The sequence below is a fragment of the Corylus avellana genome, chromosome 5 (assembly GCF_965113065.1).
Source record: "Corylus avellana chromosome 5, dhCorAvel1.hap1.2, whole genome shotgun sequence".
Lineage (NCBI taxonomy): Eukaryota > Viridiplantae > Streptophyta > Magnoliopsida > Fagales > Betulaceae > Corylus > Corylus avellana.
The window spans coordinates 3,351,919-3,369,296 of NC_142494.1; the positions used below are offsets into that span (position 1 = coordinate 3,351,919).

Below are 17,378 nucleotides of genomic sequence, written 5' to 3' on the forward strand. Positions count from 1 at the left end.
ACAAATATGTCAAAACTAACATATTTATGTAGATTTGTGTTGGCATGGACGTTTTATGCGTCCAAGGCCGAGGAATAAACACTACCTATACGTTGGATTGTGTTTGCCTAAAGCAGATCTGTTATTTCATTTGAAAATTAGTCATAGGTTAGCGGAAGTTAAAATCATAGATAAGTCTTAAATGATAGAATATTATGTATGTGTTTATGATGTTGTAACATTATTGCTTCGGCTATGATTTGCATTCTCAAAGCTTTGTACTCTTGTGATGTAAGACTTATATGCTCGTGATCCTTTTTATTAATGATATTGGAATGATTTTCCCTTTCAAAAAAATTTGCAATGTCCAACTTACCCCCTTAACTTATCTATTAATTTCGAAAAAAAAAAATAAAATAAAAAAAATAAAAAATCTAGATCGATCACTCTTTTATACAATGTATCTAGGGAAAAATATAAAAAAAAAAAAAAAAAAAAAAAAAAAAAAAAAACCCTCCAAACTACCAGTTGTTTGCAATATAGCCCCCTAATGTTCAAAATGTACTAAAGTTGCCCCAAAAACTACCAAAATGTATCAAAAATGCCACTAATTTTTTATATTCCTATAATACCCCTATTTTTTTTTTATTCCTATAATACCCATATTCTTTTAACAAATAAAATAATAAAATAATTGTAAAAAAAAAAACAAAACCAATGGGTTAATAAATACAAAAAAAAAAAAAAAAAAAGTTTTTTAGAATAAATAAATAATTAGTCACTGTAGTTGGCTTAAATTACAAATTGCTTCATGTCGTATTAAAGTAAAATCAAAGGTATGGTTCTGGAGATATTCCAAAAAACCAATTTAGTTCCTGGAGTCAAATTCTGTTAAAAAATTGTTTTTATTTGCCCTTTGATTTTACTTTAATACGACATGAAACAATTTGTAATTTAAGCAAACTATAGTGACTAATTATTTATTTATTTCAAAAAACTTATATATATATATATATATATATATATATATATATATATATATATATTCACCCATTGGTTTTTTTTTTTTTTGTATTTTAAAAAAAATTGTTTGGTTTTTTTTTTTACAATTTTTTTTTTATTTTTTTATTATTTTATTTGTTAAAAAAATATGTGTATTATAGGAATATAAAAAAAAAAAAGTAGCATTTTTGATACATTTTGGTAGTTTTGGGGCTACTTTAGTACCTTTTGAACATTGAAGTGTTATATTGCAAACCGTTGATAGTTTGAGAGACTTTTTTATATTTTTCTCATTTATCTTTTATTGCATACGTTTACTGAAGTTGAGTGAAGTGGAGATTGCCAAAAGACATACTTGGTGTTTGGAAATTATTGAGAGGGGCTTCACGTCTCATCGATTTGTGTCCAAGGCAAAGTAATTGTTGTGGGTGCAGGTATGAGTATTGCGTTGCACATTAAAAAATTTTTAAAATAAAGTAAAATAAGTAGTTAAAATACCTAAATGGCCCATTAGCTTAAGCTTTTTGGTTAGCGCTAGAGTAGTATTCAAATATATATCTTAATGTATTCTTACCGAACTCTCTAAGTAATTCTCTAAATCTCCAAAGTAGTTAGGTACACACTAGAGCATGAGTTCGAATCCTGCTATGCAGGGCTGGCCCAAAGGCTAGGCGACTCGCCTACGGCCCCCATTTAATAAGGCCCCAAAAAAATTTTTAATAATGCCAAAAAAAAAAAAATTTGGTAAACAATTTTTCAATAAGGCCCAAAACAAATTTTTTTTTTGGAAATTTTTTTGAATAAGGCCCAAAAAAAATTTCCATAAAAATTTCAGGCCTCTAATAATGGTAAATAAGTAATAAGGCCCAATTTAATAAGGACAATAATAATAATAATAATAATTCAAAAGAAAAAAAAAAAATCTCTAACCAACGTCTCTGTCTCTTTGATGGAATTTGGAGAATGAAATAATATTAAAAAACCTATCACCAACATCTATGGTCTCTGAGTGATGGAATTTCACATTAAAAGAGGAATCAAATAGTATTGTTTATTCTCAAAGTGGAATGTAGACTGTCTCTTGTCTCTTTGTTGTTGGAATTTCACATAAGAACGAGAACTTTCACTCGTATCTATTATCTAGCCTGCAATTTTTCTAACTCTCTCGAAGATCAAGAACCTTCATGCTAATTCTCCAAAACCTTCTTCCTCTCCAAAACGAGAAATCTCCAAGAACTCTCTAGTCTCTGTCTCTTTGATTTATTGTTCTATTTTTATAATTTATTTTATTATAGTCAGAATATATATATATATATATATATTTTTATATAAATTGTGTTTGTTTAATTTGTTAATATTTTTAATCAAACATGTCTATTAGTAGAAAGATATGAAAAACTTAAAAAATAAAAAATAAAAAAAAAGGAAAGGAGAGAAACTGATTGAATCTCATAGAGGAGCTCTAAATAAATTTGTTATTAGAAATAAACAAAATATAGAGAATAATTTAGGTGAAAAACTCATAAATGAACAAGAAATTCATAAAAAAGAATTAGAAGATAATGAAAATATTATTGATGTATCTAACTCTATTGTTACAAATATTTATGACACAGGCCAATGAAAAAATATTGATGCAAAAAAGTGCTCCAATTGACATTTTAAATTATATAAAAAGATTTAATTATTTTCCAAATGCATGTATCGCTTATAGAATTTTATTGACAATACATGGTACAGCCGTTTCTGCAGAAAGAAGTTTTTCAAAATTAAAATTGATAAAATCCTACCTAAGATCAACAATGTCACAAGAAAAATTAAATGAATTAGCCATATTATCAATTGAAAAAAGGATTTTAGAAAATCTTGATTATAAAAATATTAAAATCAAGTGAACCCTATCCATGGGCAGGAAAGAGAGCTTCCTCTATCACTTGAACCCTTGGCTGGAACATTTGCTCGAACAAAGCGAGATCTTCGGTGCCTTGTCGGTTCATGACGAAGCAAGTGAGTTGCTCCAATACAGTTTGAGATCATTTTGAGTCATAGGGTAACTTGGATCCTCGGGATTATTTATGTTGAAACAATCGAAACAACAACAAATCTGACAGGGGACATTACTCTGTTGTAAGCTATACTCTGTATCACCAAACCAAAATTTGTCAGAGAATGTTACATATATAAGATAGAATTAAATTCAAGCCATCTTATATAGTTTTTAAATTTGGAGATATTGGGCATCCTGGTATTATTCTTATTCTTTTCCCTGCTCTCTTTTTTAGTCAAAGACTTCTCTTTTTTAAGGTGAGCAAGGAGCTCTTTACTCTGTTATAAGGGAAATTGTTTGTGTGAAAAAAATAATATATATATTTTTATCATATAAAATAATATTACTTTTCACACTCATGCATTAATACAATATAATCCTTTGATTATCCATGGGAAGGGAGATGAACATTCAGATAATTGAAAATATGATTGAAATTCCACACATTCTTGGACATACCAATAAGAAGAACACATTGTACAGTTTACTTGCTTTAATAACATGCCCCATTCAGATGAGAGTTAAAACCCATGATAAGGTTTCTTCTCTTTAAAGGAAAGAAAAACTGGCATATTTCATACAACCAAACTTTGCTACAACCCCAACCCAAAATTTTTCCTGCTCTGATGGAGAAACAGAATCCATATTATGGCATTTTCATACACTTGTTGAGTATCTTGAGGTCCAGTACTTCTTAATTTCCTCTGCTGTTCTTCCAGGAATTCTCCCAGCAATTAGAGACCACCTATGGATCAGCACCACCTTTTTCTCATGAGTTCATTGAAACTTCAAGAAAGTTACAAACAAGTTTGGGAAAAGCAAACAAAAGGGATAGAAAAACAACCCCACCTCTCACCAACAAGGTTATACATCCTAGTGATAAGAGTTTCCTCATCTTCAGAGAATTCAAGCTTGGAATCGTGACTACTATTTTCCTCTGCAACAAACACAGAAAAAGTCATAATTTCTCATTAGCTTCATACCCAATATCCCAATCCTAGAGATAGTAAAAGCAGTGCCCTTTTTGCTTTAAAATCTTTTGAGATAGTAATCTGGGTAGGATGGTAGGCATTTTTACAGAGAAAGAAAAGAAAATTACTCAAGAGGACACATGGGTATCTCTGAAATCATCAGAGGTATAATTACCAAAGTGTATATAATCAAGGTGTGACATAATTTGACATGTCTACCAACTGAATCCACAGAGGTTGTCATCAGAAAACAGTTGAAATAACTGTCAAAGAAGTAAAAAAAAAGAGCCACTAATTTCAAAGGGTACCTCTGGAATCCATAGAAGTATCATCTGAGGAGGAGTGATCCAAGTCAGCCATAGGAGTTGAAAACGTAAGAAACAATCACAGACCTACAAGATTATAGCGTAAAATTCAGAGGGAGAAGGCGTGTGTTGAAATTAAGGGCAGTTATTAAGTAGTATTAATAGGAGAGGTAAGAAAATGGCTTCCGCGGATGGAGAAGAATGGGCGGTGAGATAGAAAGTTAAAGAAGAATGGTAGTTGACAGAGCAGTCTCTAGTCCAACGTTGATAGGTTGTTGAACCCAAATGTTTGTTGGTTTAGATTTTTGCAGATTGATAAATCTCAGGTGTACTGGCTCACACCCATATACAATGTCTATAGCAGCACGGAACCCACAAGTGGCACACAGATGGGATGTTGGGTCCCACAATTAGATAGCGTTAGTTCTAAAAGCTTAAGATAATAAAAATAGATAAATTTAATTACTTAATTATTATTTTAGTATTTTCTTTTTATGTGTGGGTTCAAACTCCATTTTAATTAGGGGTGGACAGATTAACCTGTTACCGATTACCGACCGTATATCGGTTTCGACCGAACCGATGTTAACTGTAACCGATATACCGATATCCTTATCAGTTAAATTTTTTATACCGATATACTTATCGGTTCGGTTAGAAATTTCAAATCGGTTAACCGTTTAACCGATATAAACCATTAAGTAGGGATGCCAAAACGATGTAGTTTTGAGATTATATATATATCTATGTAACCTTATCTTAATTTGGGATTAGGTATTTTGACTTTTTTTTTTTTTAGTGTTGGTATTGGATGGGATTTCTTTGCCTTTGGTGAAAGCATTTTTCATTAACTAGTTTTGTTAGTCTAATTAGCATTCATTATATTAATTAGTTCATTTGCTTTGGAAAAATGTATTTTATAAAAATAATAATAATAATAATAATAATAATAATAATAATAATTAAAAAAAATGTTGTGGTGGATCAATATAAAAAAGCTTTAATTTTTAGACAAAAAAACAAATATTTGGGTCAAACAAAAAGTATTTGGACCCTAAAACAACTCATTTTTAATCAGTTATTTTAGCCCAACAAAAAATATTTGGGCTCTCAAAAGTAAAAAAAACTCATTTTTGGCCCAACAAAATATATCAATATAAAACCCACGGTTAAATCGGTTAACCGGTTTAACCGTGTACCGTTATAACCGATAATTTCGGTTAAAATTCTTATTGGTTCGGTTCGGTTAATAAACCACTTAACCGAAAATTATCGGTTAATAACCGTTAAGAGCCAAAACCGGACTTACCCGGGCCTAATTTTAATAGCTGAGACCCAACACGTAGAATATTTAATTAAAATTGGAGGTAAATGACGGAGTCAATGTTCGAGCTAATGATTTTTAATTCTGATACCATGTTAAATTAATACTTGTCTCAAAAGCTTAAGCTGATATGAAGAAGTAAATTTAATCACTTAATCATTACTTTAACATATAGTCAAGGGTTCGTTTTGCCTTACGATTTCGAACAAGATTATAGATAAGTGTATTGTTTGAAAGTGTCTTTTCAAAAAAATTATGGTTTGAAAATATAGAAAAATTTGAATTTTCCCATTGTAGGAAGGGTCTAGGGAGCACCCTTTTTTTTTAAAAAAAAATAATAAAATAAAATAAAATAAAATAATAATACAATTTTAAAGGTTAAATTATGATTTTAAAGATCAAATCAAGGTTTTTTATATTTTTAAAAATTGTATTTTTACACAAACGTTTTTAAATTGCATCTTTTAAAACATCAAATCAAACGGACTCTTAAGAAAAAAAGAATCCATTCAAGCTTAAAGTTTTAAAAAATGCATATTAAAATCACATGTTATATTAAAAATGTATGTGAGAATTAAAAATCACATACAGTTTAGACAAATAAATGCCAATTTAATAAATTGAATTGGGAAAATATCCTTGCATCCCACTCAGAGAAAAACTTTGTTAATTCAATGTTTTTATGATCAAATTAATAAATGTTGAAATCAAAAGGCTTGTATACACTTAATCTATTTAGGCATCAGATGGAAAGGGATTTTGTGATTGGTCATGCTTTGGTGCGAGCTATATACACAAGTGTTTCCTTCATGGAAATTGTTTGGTGAGAATGTAGAAGTTACGTAGATTGTCCTCTGTTTGTCTTAGCAATAATTAAGAAACTGCCAAACATGCTTTAAGACACAACAGCTAAGAATGCCCATTTTAAATATACAAAGACAAGTTCCTCTGTCTCTCTCATCTGGCCTTTCTATGTCTTGTTTCTTTCTTGGTCCCTTATCGAATTATCTCTTTACCATTCTCACACGCCGCCTGAAGAGTATTCTATTGAAAAAAAAAAAAACAAACAAACAAAAAGACCATAACAATCTAAGAAGACTAGAAAATACATTAAAAGAAAGTCTAAGAACACTAGAAAATACATTAAAAGAAAGTCGGAGAGTTGTTCAAATTGTCTACAAGTCTTCTGATACCTCAACTCATTCAAACGTAAGACTATTTATAGCCTCACCCCGTTAATGAGACGGAGCAACTACCGAAATAAGGTTCGAGCGCTATTTTTTATATTCAGGGAAATGGACCTTCTCCCTTTTAAATGAGTCTGTCTTTACTTTAAGAAAGGTAATATTGTTATTTCAATTTTTTTTTAATTAAAAATAAAATAAAAAATAAAAAATAAAAACAATATTACCCTTCTAGAATAAGGGATTGGTTCTTTTCCATTTCAAATGAAATGGAGATAATCATTCTATTGCATTCACAAGCGTTACAAAATGCGGAGGGTGCACCTACTCCATTAAACAATATCCTATTAGAAATACTGGCATTTTTTTTTTGTTAAGGGAGTACATTTGTAAATTGAGAAAGCAAATTGATGTAGTCCCTCGTGTTGAAGAATATATATGACTTTGAGAGATAGAAGACATTAATAATGGATCATAATTTTTCAGTTTGCACCCAGAAAAAAGTGAGAAGGGGCTATATATTGGTCACAAAGTTAAGAAATGATTTGATGAAAACTTTGTTTAATCCTTTCAAAATCTCTCTAACAAAACATGAATGTACTACGGGTCTATCTTGCAAATGGGTGTTAGAAGTTTAGGTGGAATAGAACCTAGTAGTTCTTTGGTATAGTCTGCTTCTCTCTCTAGTTTTTTTTTTTACTCTTGTTGAGAGTTTTTTTGTCCCCAAGTGGGAACCTCCTTCCTCTCCCCTGAGTGTGTACCCGCTCCTCCTCCTCGCCTCCCCAGCCCGCCCCCTTGACCTCCTCACCTTTTGTTGTTTATCTCCCTTTTTTTCTTTGAAAGACCATATTTATTTGCCCCCACCTCTTATGTAGGATGGCAACTTCCTCTCCTAATACAAAGTTAGAATAGTCTGAACGCACTATTGTTTGAATAAGAATGCACTATTGTTCGAATAGGAATCCGAATGGTGCATTTGGAAGTCTTGTTTGAAGGGGAGTGCGAAGGGTCTATAGAGTACGATCACGACTACTCCACTTGAAAATTGCCATGTTTAGATTAATTCTAACAATTCGTTTCTTTCCTTTTGAAGCTTTGTAACTGCTATTATAAAAAGAGTGCTACATGTAATAGAAAGATCAGCTTTATGAGAATGAATTGTTAAATTGATAGAAACTTCTGGTTTTCTTTGCTTTCTTTGATTTTTTAGTTAGCTTGTTAACTTTATAAAATTAAAGTTGCTGAACGTTTCTTTCATCGATCGCTTTCAAAGTTTAACCTGTTTAACATGTGTACGCGAGTTTGGTTTGCTCTTTAGATTGCTTGCCTATAAGAAAATAGATAAAAGTAAGGACCACTTGTCCTTTTCATCTAACCAAACGATACCTATCTTCCACCTTAGTGTTGAAGCCTATCCTAATTTTGGGTTCTGCATTGGTGGCTGTCCAACCAGCCAATGGATTTATTGCTCTCAACTATCACCTACTCTCTAAGTACTGGCGGAGTAAGGAGTTTATCCTATAAAATATGCTTTATTCTTTTGATGTATCATCTACTTTTGCTATATATAGTAGTGAATAAACTATATACATTTAGGGCACCCATTTCAACTGCATATTCCACCTTTGCACGGCAGGTTTACGAGGTAGATACATGCTACAACATAAAAGGTTATGAACTTCAGAACTCGTGATTGAAATCTCGGATAATTTACTGATATTTTAGCTTGCATATGAGAGTCCATATATGAAACTTTTTCAAATAAATAAATTTGGAATTGCCTAACTAGCTATCTAAGCAAATTGGTTCCATATGAACTCCCTTACAATTGAGAATCCCAAATTGCTGCTGAGATTACAATCCGGCTTTGATCAAGTCCAGGGACAGAACTATATGTATATGGAAAATGTATGGATACTACCAAATTTACTATAATGCCTTGCAAACTGTGACACAGCTATGAACCCAGGCTACTCTGCCGCTGCCTCTGCCTCTGCGTTGCCATCTGCTTTGTTGGCAGAGAGAGTCCCTCAATTCGCCAAAGGTAGCTGCACAACCATCACAACTACCCTCTATTTTGATAGGAGTCTGCGGCCATCACCCTTTGTGACTAACTTAATTTGCATATTCTGCCTAACTTAGTAACTAACGAGGTAAGAATTAAAATATCTAATTGAGGAAATTATTAATTATGTAACAAATGATTAATGTTTGATGCATTTAACCAATTAGACATCCAAAATAAATGTACAAGTTATAGATATATAAAACAGGACATTATTTTTATCATAGATAATGTTAAAATCCATAATCCTCCAACATAACACAGCGAGTAGCAGAACTAGCAAACTAACACAGAAGACACAAATATTATATTTGAAGGTACATATACCAGAATAACATGCAGTATGGCTACGTTCTAAAAGTTCAGATCACAGACTATTCGCTACTGCGTGTTGAGGATGGTGTAAACTACATACGGCAATGGGTCTGCAGGCTGCAGCTATCAAAAACCATGAATCTTGATATGTTCCTTCTTCACAATGCCAGCCTGTTAGTAGAAAAACGTTAAGGAACATTTACAAACTTAACGACCCACAAAATATAACACAAACGGAAGCTTTGTAATTATTTACCTGAACAAGGAAGGTGGAAACATTCTTCCTTTGATCTCCCTGAAGTTGTATAACCTGCACCCATGTAAACAAATGATGTTAAGGTTTTGTTTGATTCCCTAGAAAAAATAAAAAAATAAAGCTACATGGAATAGTAATACTGGAAGAACCTGCAAAGAACAACAGTACTAAAGTGCATCACATGAAAAAGTGAGGTGTAGGAACAGTATACATTTATTAGTGATAAAAAGAAAATTCAAAGGGAAATATATGGAAAAGATAAAATACCAATAATGCACGTTTATGTTAATGAGGGGATGGATAGAAACTAACCTGGCCTAGCTCAGGATCCTGGACAACAGTACCATTACAGCAGAACTCTTTCTTAAGGTCCTTTAGAATCTTGTTATAGCTGTATTCCTTCTTCAAACCCTGCACAGTAGTCAAGCTTTTCCTCCCATTACGCTGCTGTACACGCACATGAACATACTCTTTTGTCCCAGCACCAGAGTCCTCAGCATTTGCCTCAGCAAAGGGATCTACCCAATTACAGAACAACCACTCGTATTATTCTCAGGGTCATGAGACATTAATAGTAAATTTATCAAATATATAAAACGATAAGCGAAAGGGAAAACAAAACCTACCAAAAGCAGTAGGAATCTGAGAGTCGAGTTCAGACATGAAACTTGGCTGATGGAAGTAGAAGAGTAACCAAGGATATCCTTTGTTTTTTGTCAGAAATTGCTCAGAACTGAAATAGATGGCCAACAAAACCCAATTAGTCAAAATCCAGATTTCAAAACTAACAACCGCCTTTTGTCATGAATGATACATATATATGACATGAAGCCCCACCAAGACCCCTTTGGACCCACCTCTAAGGAGTAACCCAATATACACGATCACACCTGTTGGAACCGTGTATCAAGTAATCCAAAGAAACTACTAATGCAAAATTGAACCCAGGATGTCCAAGTCTACGGCTCATCCTAAGCCCACCCTTTGACCACGAAGCTAGACCTGACCCTTTGACCACTAAGCTACACCTGACAGATTTCTGACGATATGTTTATAACAATACCATTATCTGTTAGTTATCATTCTTTGCCCTAATCATATCAAAAAGAAAACACCAGCCTTTAAACAACAGATGAACCCACCAGAGGTAGCATAATTACTGAACAAAATACACTTCGAATACAAATTGCAAACAAGAGCTCAACAGACATCACATTTTACTAAAATCATGTTTTTCCCATAGACCATTTTGCTACTAGAACATAAACACAGCAAGACATTTCACTTAAACCCTGCAACCAAAACCAAGTCCATCCTCTAAATTGTTTTGTTACCAGAACATAAACACAAAAATTTACATAACCATCAACTACATAGCTCAACGTAACCTTAACTATTTAAACATCCATATGTATATATATCCATGCAGCTCCATATAGGGCCAAATCCTTAAATAAAAGTTTGGCCAATCACTTTTTTCCCCCGAGTTGCCTGGAATAATTTTACAGTTAATAGTCAACAGCTCAAAATTGTTGGACTGTATGGTTCCTCTTTGGTTAGCCTGAGAAAATAAAATCATCCATTCACATTTTATATGGCATCAATGGCAAAAATACATCATCTAGATTGGGGGATCCCATAAAAGGAGGCCATTAACATAATCAGTTATATAAGATAACTTCTGGACGTCCATGAAAGGCCCTTATTTTATAATTGTCAAACTGGATTATCTCAATCATAAAGATGGATTCATTGTGAAAATTATGGGGAAAAAAACAGAATGAACTAATTCAATTTCTCAAATAAATAATTTTTTTTTAAAAAAAAAAAAAAAAAAAAAAAACCAAGCAGCACAGGTATGAGTCATTCTGACAAGAAACTGAACCGAAATGTAGTTTAAAATACATCATTATTCAAAATTATGGGACAGATTCTTTGATCACCTAAATAGTAGTATACAAACAAAACACCCACAATTCTTCCAGTCTTAAATCTACACTTTATCAATGTTCAGCATAATCCAATAAACTTAACAAGCTTTTAACAAATATCCAACCCAGCTGGCTGTCCTCTATACTCACCTGTCATAATCAATTACACAATCACGGCATTGAATGCAAGAACAAATCATGAAACAGCAGCCACAATCACAATATGTTGAAAAAAGAAAAGATAAAAAGAATCGATTTCCCACTGATTATCCAAGTACCTTATCTCATATGGCTAAAAACAACCATCAGTAATGGAGGGCCTGGTTACTGATGGGTCCCAAAGGTCCATCCGCCAAAGTGCCCAGCAGATTTCTAGGAGCATCAAGAACCATGAGTCACCAAGGTCCAACAGCCCATGCCCCGACTAGCAGCCGAGATCCGGGTGCACCTTCACCCAGAGATAGCACCTAGCAGCCGCTTGTCCCTCATGCCCACACCATGCAACCCTTCCCAACAAGCCTAGGGCGGGAATCTCCATGTCAATAACAACTTATTGACGGAAATCCCTAAAACAACGAGGGCCTATATAAAGAAAGTAAGGGCATTCACTCATGTACGCAATTCTAGTCTTAGCCAAACTCGACCTAAATTTTCCCTCAACTTTACCTTCACTGACATGGGCGTCGATCTCCGGATCTCACCCGTGAACCCTTTTAACCCTTTTTCTCTCGCAGATCTCCTCTTCGGAAGGGGACATGAATTGAAAATATCTAATATCCCAAGAAACTTGAATTGAAAATATCTAAAATCCCAAGAAACCCACTGACTTATTTTTAAAAACACTCATAAATTCCGGATCGTGAACACCAACATATAACCTTTTTTTTTTTTTTTTTTTCTTTTCAATGCAAGTAATTGACCTAGGGGACGACTTGGTAAAAAGAAAGAAAACAGAAAAATTCGGAAAAAGTGAAATCTTCATATGGCTAGTACCAAACATCATGAGAACCCAAAAAGAAAAAAGAGCCCATATGCAGAATACCTTATAAACCAGAAGAAACTAGGAATCATATAAATATATTTGGTATGGGAATTATTACAAAAAAAAAAAAAAAAATCCCCTCACATAATCCAAAAAATTAAAAGAATCATAATATAGATCAATATTAAGCACTAAAATGGAAACCCCAACAACAACCTAAAGTGGAAAAATAAATAAATGTGTAGATTCCAATTCATTGAACATGACAATCTAACAGACCCACAGACACATATATTTATATGCACACAGGATCAAACAGGCGGATACAAAATTAAAGATTAGAAACTAAAAGAACATGATCAAATCCAAAGACAAGACGAAGCAATACCAGATACGAAGGCGGTGAATAGGAGGAGTCTCTGAGCGACAAAGCAAGCTAGAAAAAAAGAGAGAGAGATAAGAAAAAACGTTGGGTGAGAGAGATTTATATAGTACAGACAAAGTCTCTGAGCCACTCAACTCAGTTTTCCTTTTCCCTTTTTATTTGTGTTAGAGATTTGGACGGCTGCGATTAACCGAAAGATAGGAATGGGCGGTGCTAAAGGGGAATCACGTGGTCCTTCTCCGATGTGCGCTACAGTTCGTAGGATAAGGGTGAAAAAGCGTGTTCTCGAAGAGTACTTGGGCCGTAGGAGTACTTTTGCACGGTTTGGCTCATTTGGGCCCATTCTTTTGTCCCACAAATTTCTCGTAAAAAAAAAAAAAAAACAATAATCATCGGATTATTTTTAAAATAACATTATATATTATATCAGTATCTCATTATACTTACGCGGTATTGTCAATTTATCATTTTTTTTTTAATAATAATTATTTAGGAGTATATTAACAATGTCATTTTAGTGTGTAAAATAATTATGTAGTGTATATTGTATAGCATTATTCTGCTTTTTTTTTTTTTTTTTTTTATGAAGAGCTGATCCTAAGGTTACTAGGTCGTGTTACGTAAGAGAATTTATATGGTATGTAACATTACTCTCATTCGTGATTCTCATCTATTTTTCTAAATGTATATAATCACATGTTTTGTTAATTTTGTTAAAAATATAAAAATAAATATTAGTTTAATAGATTCACTGCATAACAAGGTTGTTGTTCTCTATCTTAGGATTGATCTTTTGAAAATTGAAAGCCTTTCAAAAATTTAACCTTACTCTATCTATTCTAATAATGCTTTCATCGAAATCCAGCATATCTCAATTTTCAAAATTAGGAAATGACTCAATTTCTATTAATTTTGAAAAATTATAAATATTAAATTTGGGTGTAAACATAATTAAAATAAATAAATAATTGTCATTAATAATTTAACGAATAGATAGCAGATACAAATTTTCAAACTGGTTTGGATGAAATTTCCTTCAAGCGTCATTCAACATTTTTAGATTTTTAAAAATTAATGTTTGGATTCCTAAATGAGTGAAATGAAAATAAATGGTTGTTAAAATATTCAAGAAAACATATGAACAATGACACTTGTCACTTATTAGATTAGGTTAAAGGAAATTTCCTCCGAATTAATTTGGGGAAAATTTCCATCCATAATAAAAATGATTGATTAAAATAATATACTGCAATGATTAATGACAAAAAAAAAAAGAAAAAAAAAATTGAGATGATTAAGAAAATTAAAAGTCCCGCATTACTCTCTGTGCTAAACGGTGCCGTCTTCATTCTCTTAAGTTGGGCGGAGTGGCCGACCTCAAATCTCAGTTTCCACCGTCCTTCGGCATCACCGATCTCCGATGCGAAACCCTTCACTCGTTCTACACCCAAATAACAAAAAACCAGGCTGACCCAAAACCTATCTTCCCGGATCTCTCACTGTTAAATCCCATTTCAACCAAAAGTTCACCCCTAACTACTACGCCGACCGACTGTTCGATGTAATGCCTCTGTGACAAATTGTTACTAAATTGTGCATTTTTCTGAAGGGCAGAGATGGCTGTTATGGCCTTAAGGAGGAGACCATGGCAGTATGTTTTGGGGAACCTTAGTGGTTGCGTTATGCATGCGAGGTTTCACAGCTCCAAGGTGGACTTAAGGAAGCTCAGGCCGATGATTCTGAAGAGAATCGAAAGCCGGGCCAGGGACTACCCGGTGCGCGGCATGGTCCCGGTGGCCCAGGAGGTCCTTAAGGCCCGAGCAGTCCTCTTCCAAGGCGTGTCCGCTCTCCTCAGAGTCTTTCCCGTCATGGCCTGCAAGTAAGTCCAGCACCTCAAAGAGTTGAATCTTTCCGTATAAATAAAAAATGTGGGTGTTTCAATTTTACTTATGTGAATGTGTTCAGGTTGTGTAGCATTAAATTTTAACTTGTTTCTTGGTTCACGTTTGGGATGTTGTTGATGTCAATGAATGGTGTGATTTCTGCTCGGTGGCGCTTGATGCAACTTTTATATGAAGATGTAATTAATCACGCTAGAAATCCAAGTTGTGATGTTAATTCAATATATGCTGAATTATAATTGATTTCGTTGTTAATTCAAATTTCTGCTGTACTACAATTGATTTTAGTCCTAGCATATCTTGGAGGAGGAGACTGCAAGGTGTTGAAAAGAATAAGAACTACAAGTAAAATCATCTGCCGAACCCAAAATAGCGAGAGAGAAAATGTGCGCCCACATGTCTCATATAAAAATGAATTCTGTGCTGCAAATAATTATTGTGAATTTCTTTGCCTGTGACTGTAAATCAGCTCACATTTCTCAACAGTTTTTGGGGCAGGCATTGGTGGGCAAGCTGTCTTTAATTTCAGTTAAAGACTTAACTTTCTTTTTCTTTGGTAAATAACTCGTACGCCCCATGGATATGAAACCATGGCCTCACCCACCAACACATTCTTATGGGGATTGGAGGTGCCATTAATTCATCTAACTTGACTGTGATTCTCCTCATTCCCTTCACTACATGTTATGTTCCTCCAAAGAGAGCACACAGGACTAATCTCATGCATCACGTACTATTGCAGGTTCTGTCCAGAAGTACATATTGGTGAGAAAGGTCACTTAATCCAGACTTGCTGTGGTTACAAGCGCCGTGCCAAGAATCGAGTTCATGAATGGATCAGCGGTGGTTTGAATGATGTACTTGTTCCGGTAGAAACATTTCATCTGCAGGACATGTTCCAAGATGTTATTAAACACGACCAAAGGTTTGATTTTGACCGTGTTCCTGCAGTTCTCGAACTGTGCTGGCAGGCAGGAGTTGATCCATATGATGAAAAAAAGTACTCCAGCAGTTGGAACTTGGAAAATGTCTCTGCTGGCAGTGAAGGAGCCGAATCTTTGTCACCTCATGAACTGAGGTTAATTGCCAATACAACTTTGAGGGCATGGGAGACGCTCAGAACTGGTGTACAGAAATTGTTGTTGGTTTATCCAGCAAAAGTCTGTAAACACTGTTCGGAAGTTCATGTTGGGCCATCTGGGCACAAAGCTAGACTCTGTGGAGTATTTAAGTATGAGAGTTGGAGAGGAGCTCACTTCTGGAAGAAGGCAGAAGTTAATGATTTGGTGCCTCCTAAAATTGTATGGCGGCGGCGGCCTCAAGATCCTCTTGTGCTTGTCGATGAACATCGGGATTTTTATGGACATGCACCAGCAGTAGTGGATCTGTGCACACAAGCTGGGGTTATTGCTCCAATCCAGTATCATTGTATGATGAAAGTGCAAGGTTTATCAGAACCTGCTCAAGTCAAAGTTTGAAGCTCGTTGTAAGTTGAATTGGCTTCAAGGTTCTTGATCTGCTACTTTTCAGGGTGTGGAGCTCTTACTGCCCCTCTTATCAGGCCAGAGTTTGATGCATTTGGCCTCAGTTTTTTTCTGGTATGTCTCACTCATGGGTCGTCATTCTTTTGCTTCCTGCAGGAAATTTTGTTAGCATAGCATAAATCCCAACAACAGATATACTCATATTTTTACATGAACTCATAGGGTTTAATGATCATGTCTGTACATTTTTATTGGTAATAATTTGTTGCCTTGTAGAGAAGTTTACTACTTCTAAGTACTTCTGGGACGTTTGCCCCCATACTATACAAGCTATTAATCTCATGATTTATTTGGCAATTCTAGTATTATAAAAATTGCAATAAAATGTTAGGGAGATTGATACTTTGAGGAGTCTTTTAGTGAGTCCATAATATAATATGTTGAGACACCATTCAACCAAAAAGCTTAAGCCTATGGGTTCGGGTCCAACTATACTATTTTTTTTTTTTTTTTGTAAGTCAATTATGTTATATTAATCACTCACAGTTATGATGTATTTTTAATATGGGACATAAACCTTTCTACACTTGCACATGTATACTTAACAATATTTTCGTCACATGCAAGTCCATCATCACATTACTACACTTTCCCGCAAATGGAACCTTTTTATCAATCTTATGGACTCTCTCCAAGATCACTTGTGGAGTATTTGGGTTTGCCAATGCCACACACCTTTGTGCTTCGTTCCTACTTTAGGGACTCTCATTTTTGCACGTAACCATTGCCCCTTACTCTAGGGACTTCCCTTCATATCCTCACCTTGCACCTTTTTTCCTATTTCAGTGATTCTTATCCGTGCCTTTGCCACTCCACCATATTGCATACTACAATTGGCTTTGATATCATTTGTTAAGGAGATTAATACGGTGAGGAATCTTTTAATGAGCTCATAATATAGCATGTCGAGACACCACTCAACCCAAAAGCTTAAACCTATAGGTTTGGGCCCACTTATGCTATATTAATTGCTCACACTTATAACATCTTTCCAATATGAGACTCAAAACTTTTTTACACTCACACGTATATACTCAATAGAAAACATTTTTTTGCAATTGTTGCTGTCAACGTGGAGAAAGTTCAACATCAAAGTCACTGATAAACAATGGCGGAACCAGAATTTTGGTTCACGATGACAAAATTAAAAAAATAAAGTTGAGTAAAAATTTATTAAAAATAATAAA

General features: G+C 34.0%; 3 protein-coding genes across 4 annotated transcripts; 1 reads left to right on the forward strand and 2 right to left on the reverse strand.

Moving 5' to 3' along the window:
- Positions 1–3,444: 3,444 nt before the first annotated feature.
- On the reverse strand, positions 3,445–4,549 carry LOC132182626 (transcription factor CPC). Its single transcript, XM_059595929.2, has 3 exons — positions 4,308–4,549; positions 3,878–3,965; positions 3,445–3,773 (listed from the first exon to the last, which is right to left on the reverse strand). Exons 1-3 carry the CDS (start codon positions 4,357–4,359, stop codon positions 3,686–3,688), a joined length of 228 nt encoding a protein of 75 aa, XP_059451912.1. The 5' UTR covers positions 4,360–4,549; the 3' UTR covers positions 3,445–3,685.
- Positions 4,550–9,073: 4,524 nt separating this feature from the next.
- Positions 9,074–12,835, reverse strand: LOC132182263 (protein translation factor SUI1 homolog 1). The gene is made up of 5 exons (XM_059595449.2): positions 12,750–12,835; positions 10,075–10,181; positions 9,761–9,966; positions 9,449–9,502; positions 9,074–9,363 (listed from the first exon to the last, which is right to left on the reverse strand). Exons 2-5 carry the CDS (start codon positions 10,109–10,111, stop codon positions 9,319–9,321), a joined length of 342 nt encoding a protein of 113 aa, XP_059451432.1. The 5' UTR covers positions 10,112–10,181; positions 12,750–12,835; the 3' UTR covers positions 9,074–9,318.
- A 1,249-nt stretch (positions 12,836–14,084) lies between these two features.
- Positions 14,085–17,132, forward strand: APO4 (APO RNA-binding protein (DUF794)). Of its 2 annotated transcripts, XR_009440270.2 has the most exons (3): positions 14,085–14,625; positions 15,390–16,245; positions 16,978–17,132. XR_009440270.2 is itself a non-coding variant. In XM_059594785.2 (2 exons), the coding sequence occupies exons 1-2, from the start codon at positions 14,363–14,365 to the stop codon at positions 16,123–16,125; spliced, it is 999 nt and encodes a 332-aa protein (XP_059450768.2). In that variant the 5' UTR covers positions 14,085–14,362; the 3' UTR covers positions 16,126–16,531. The 2 variants fall into 2 exon arrangements, 1 of the variants encoding a protein (XP_059450768.2); XM_059594785.2 differs by lacking the exon at positions 16,978–17,132 and having other exon boundaries at positions 15,390–16,531.
- Positions 17,133–17,378: the final 246 nt, after the last annotated feature.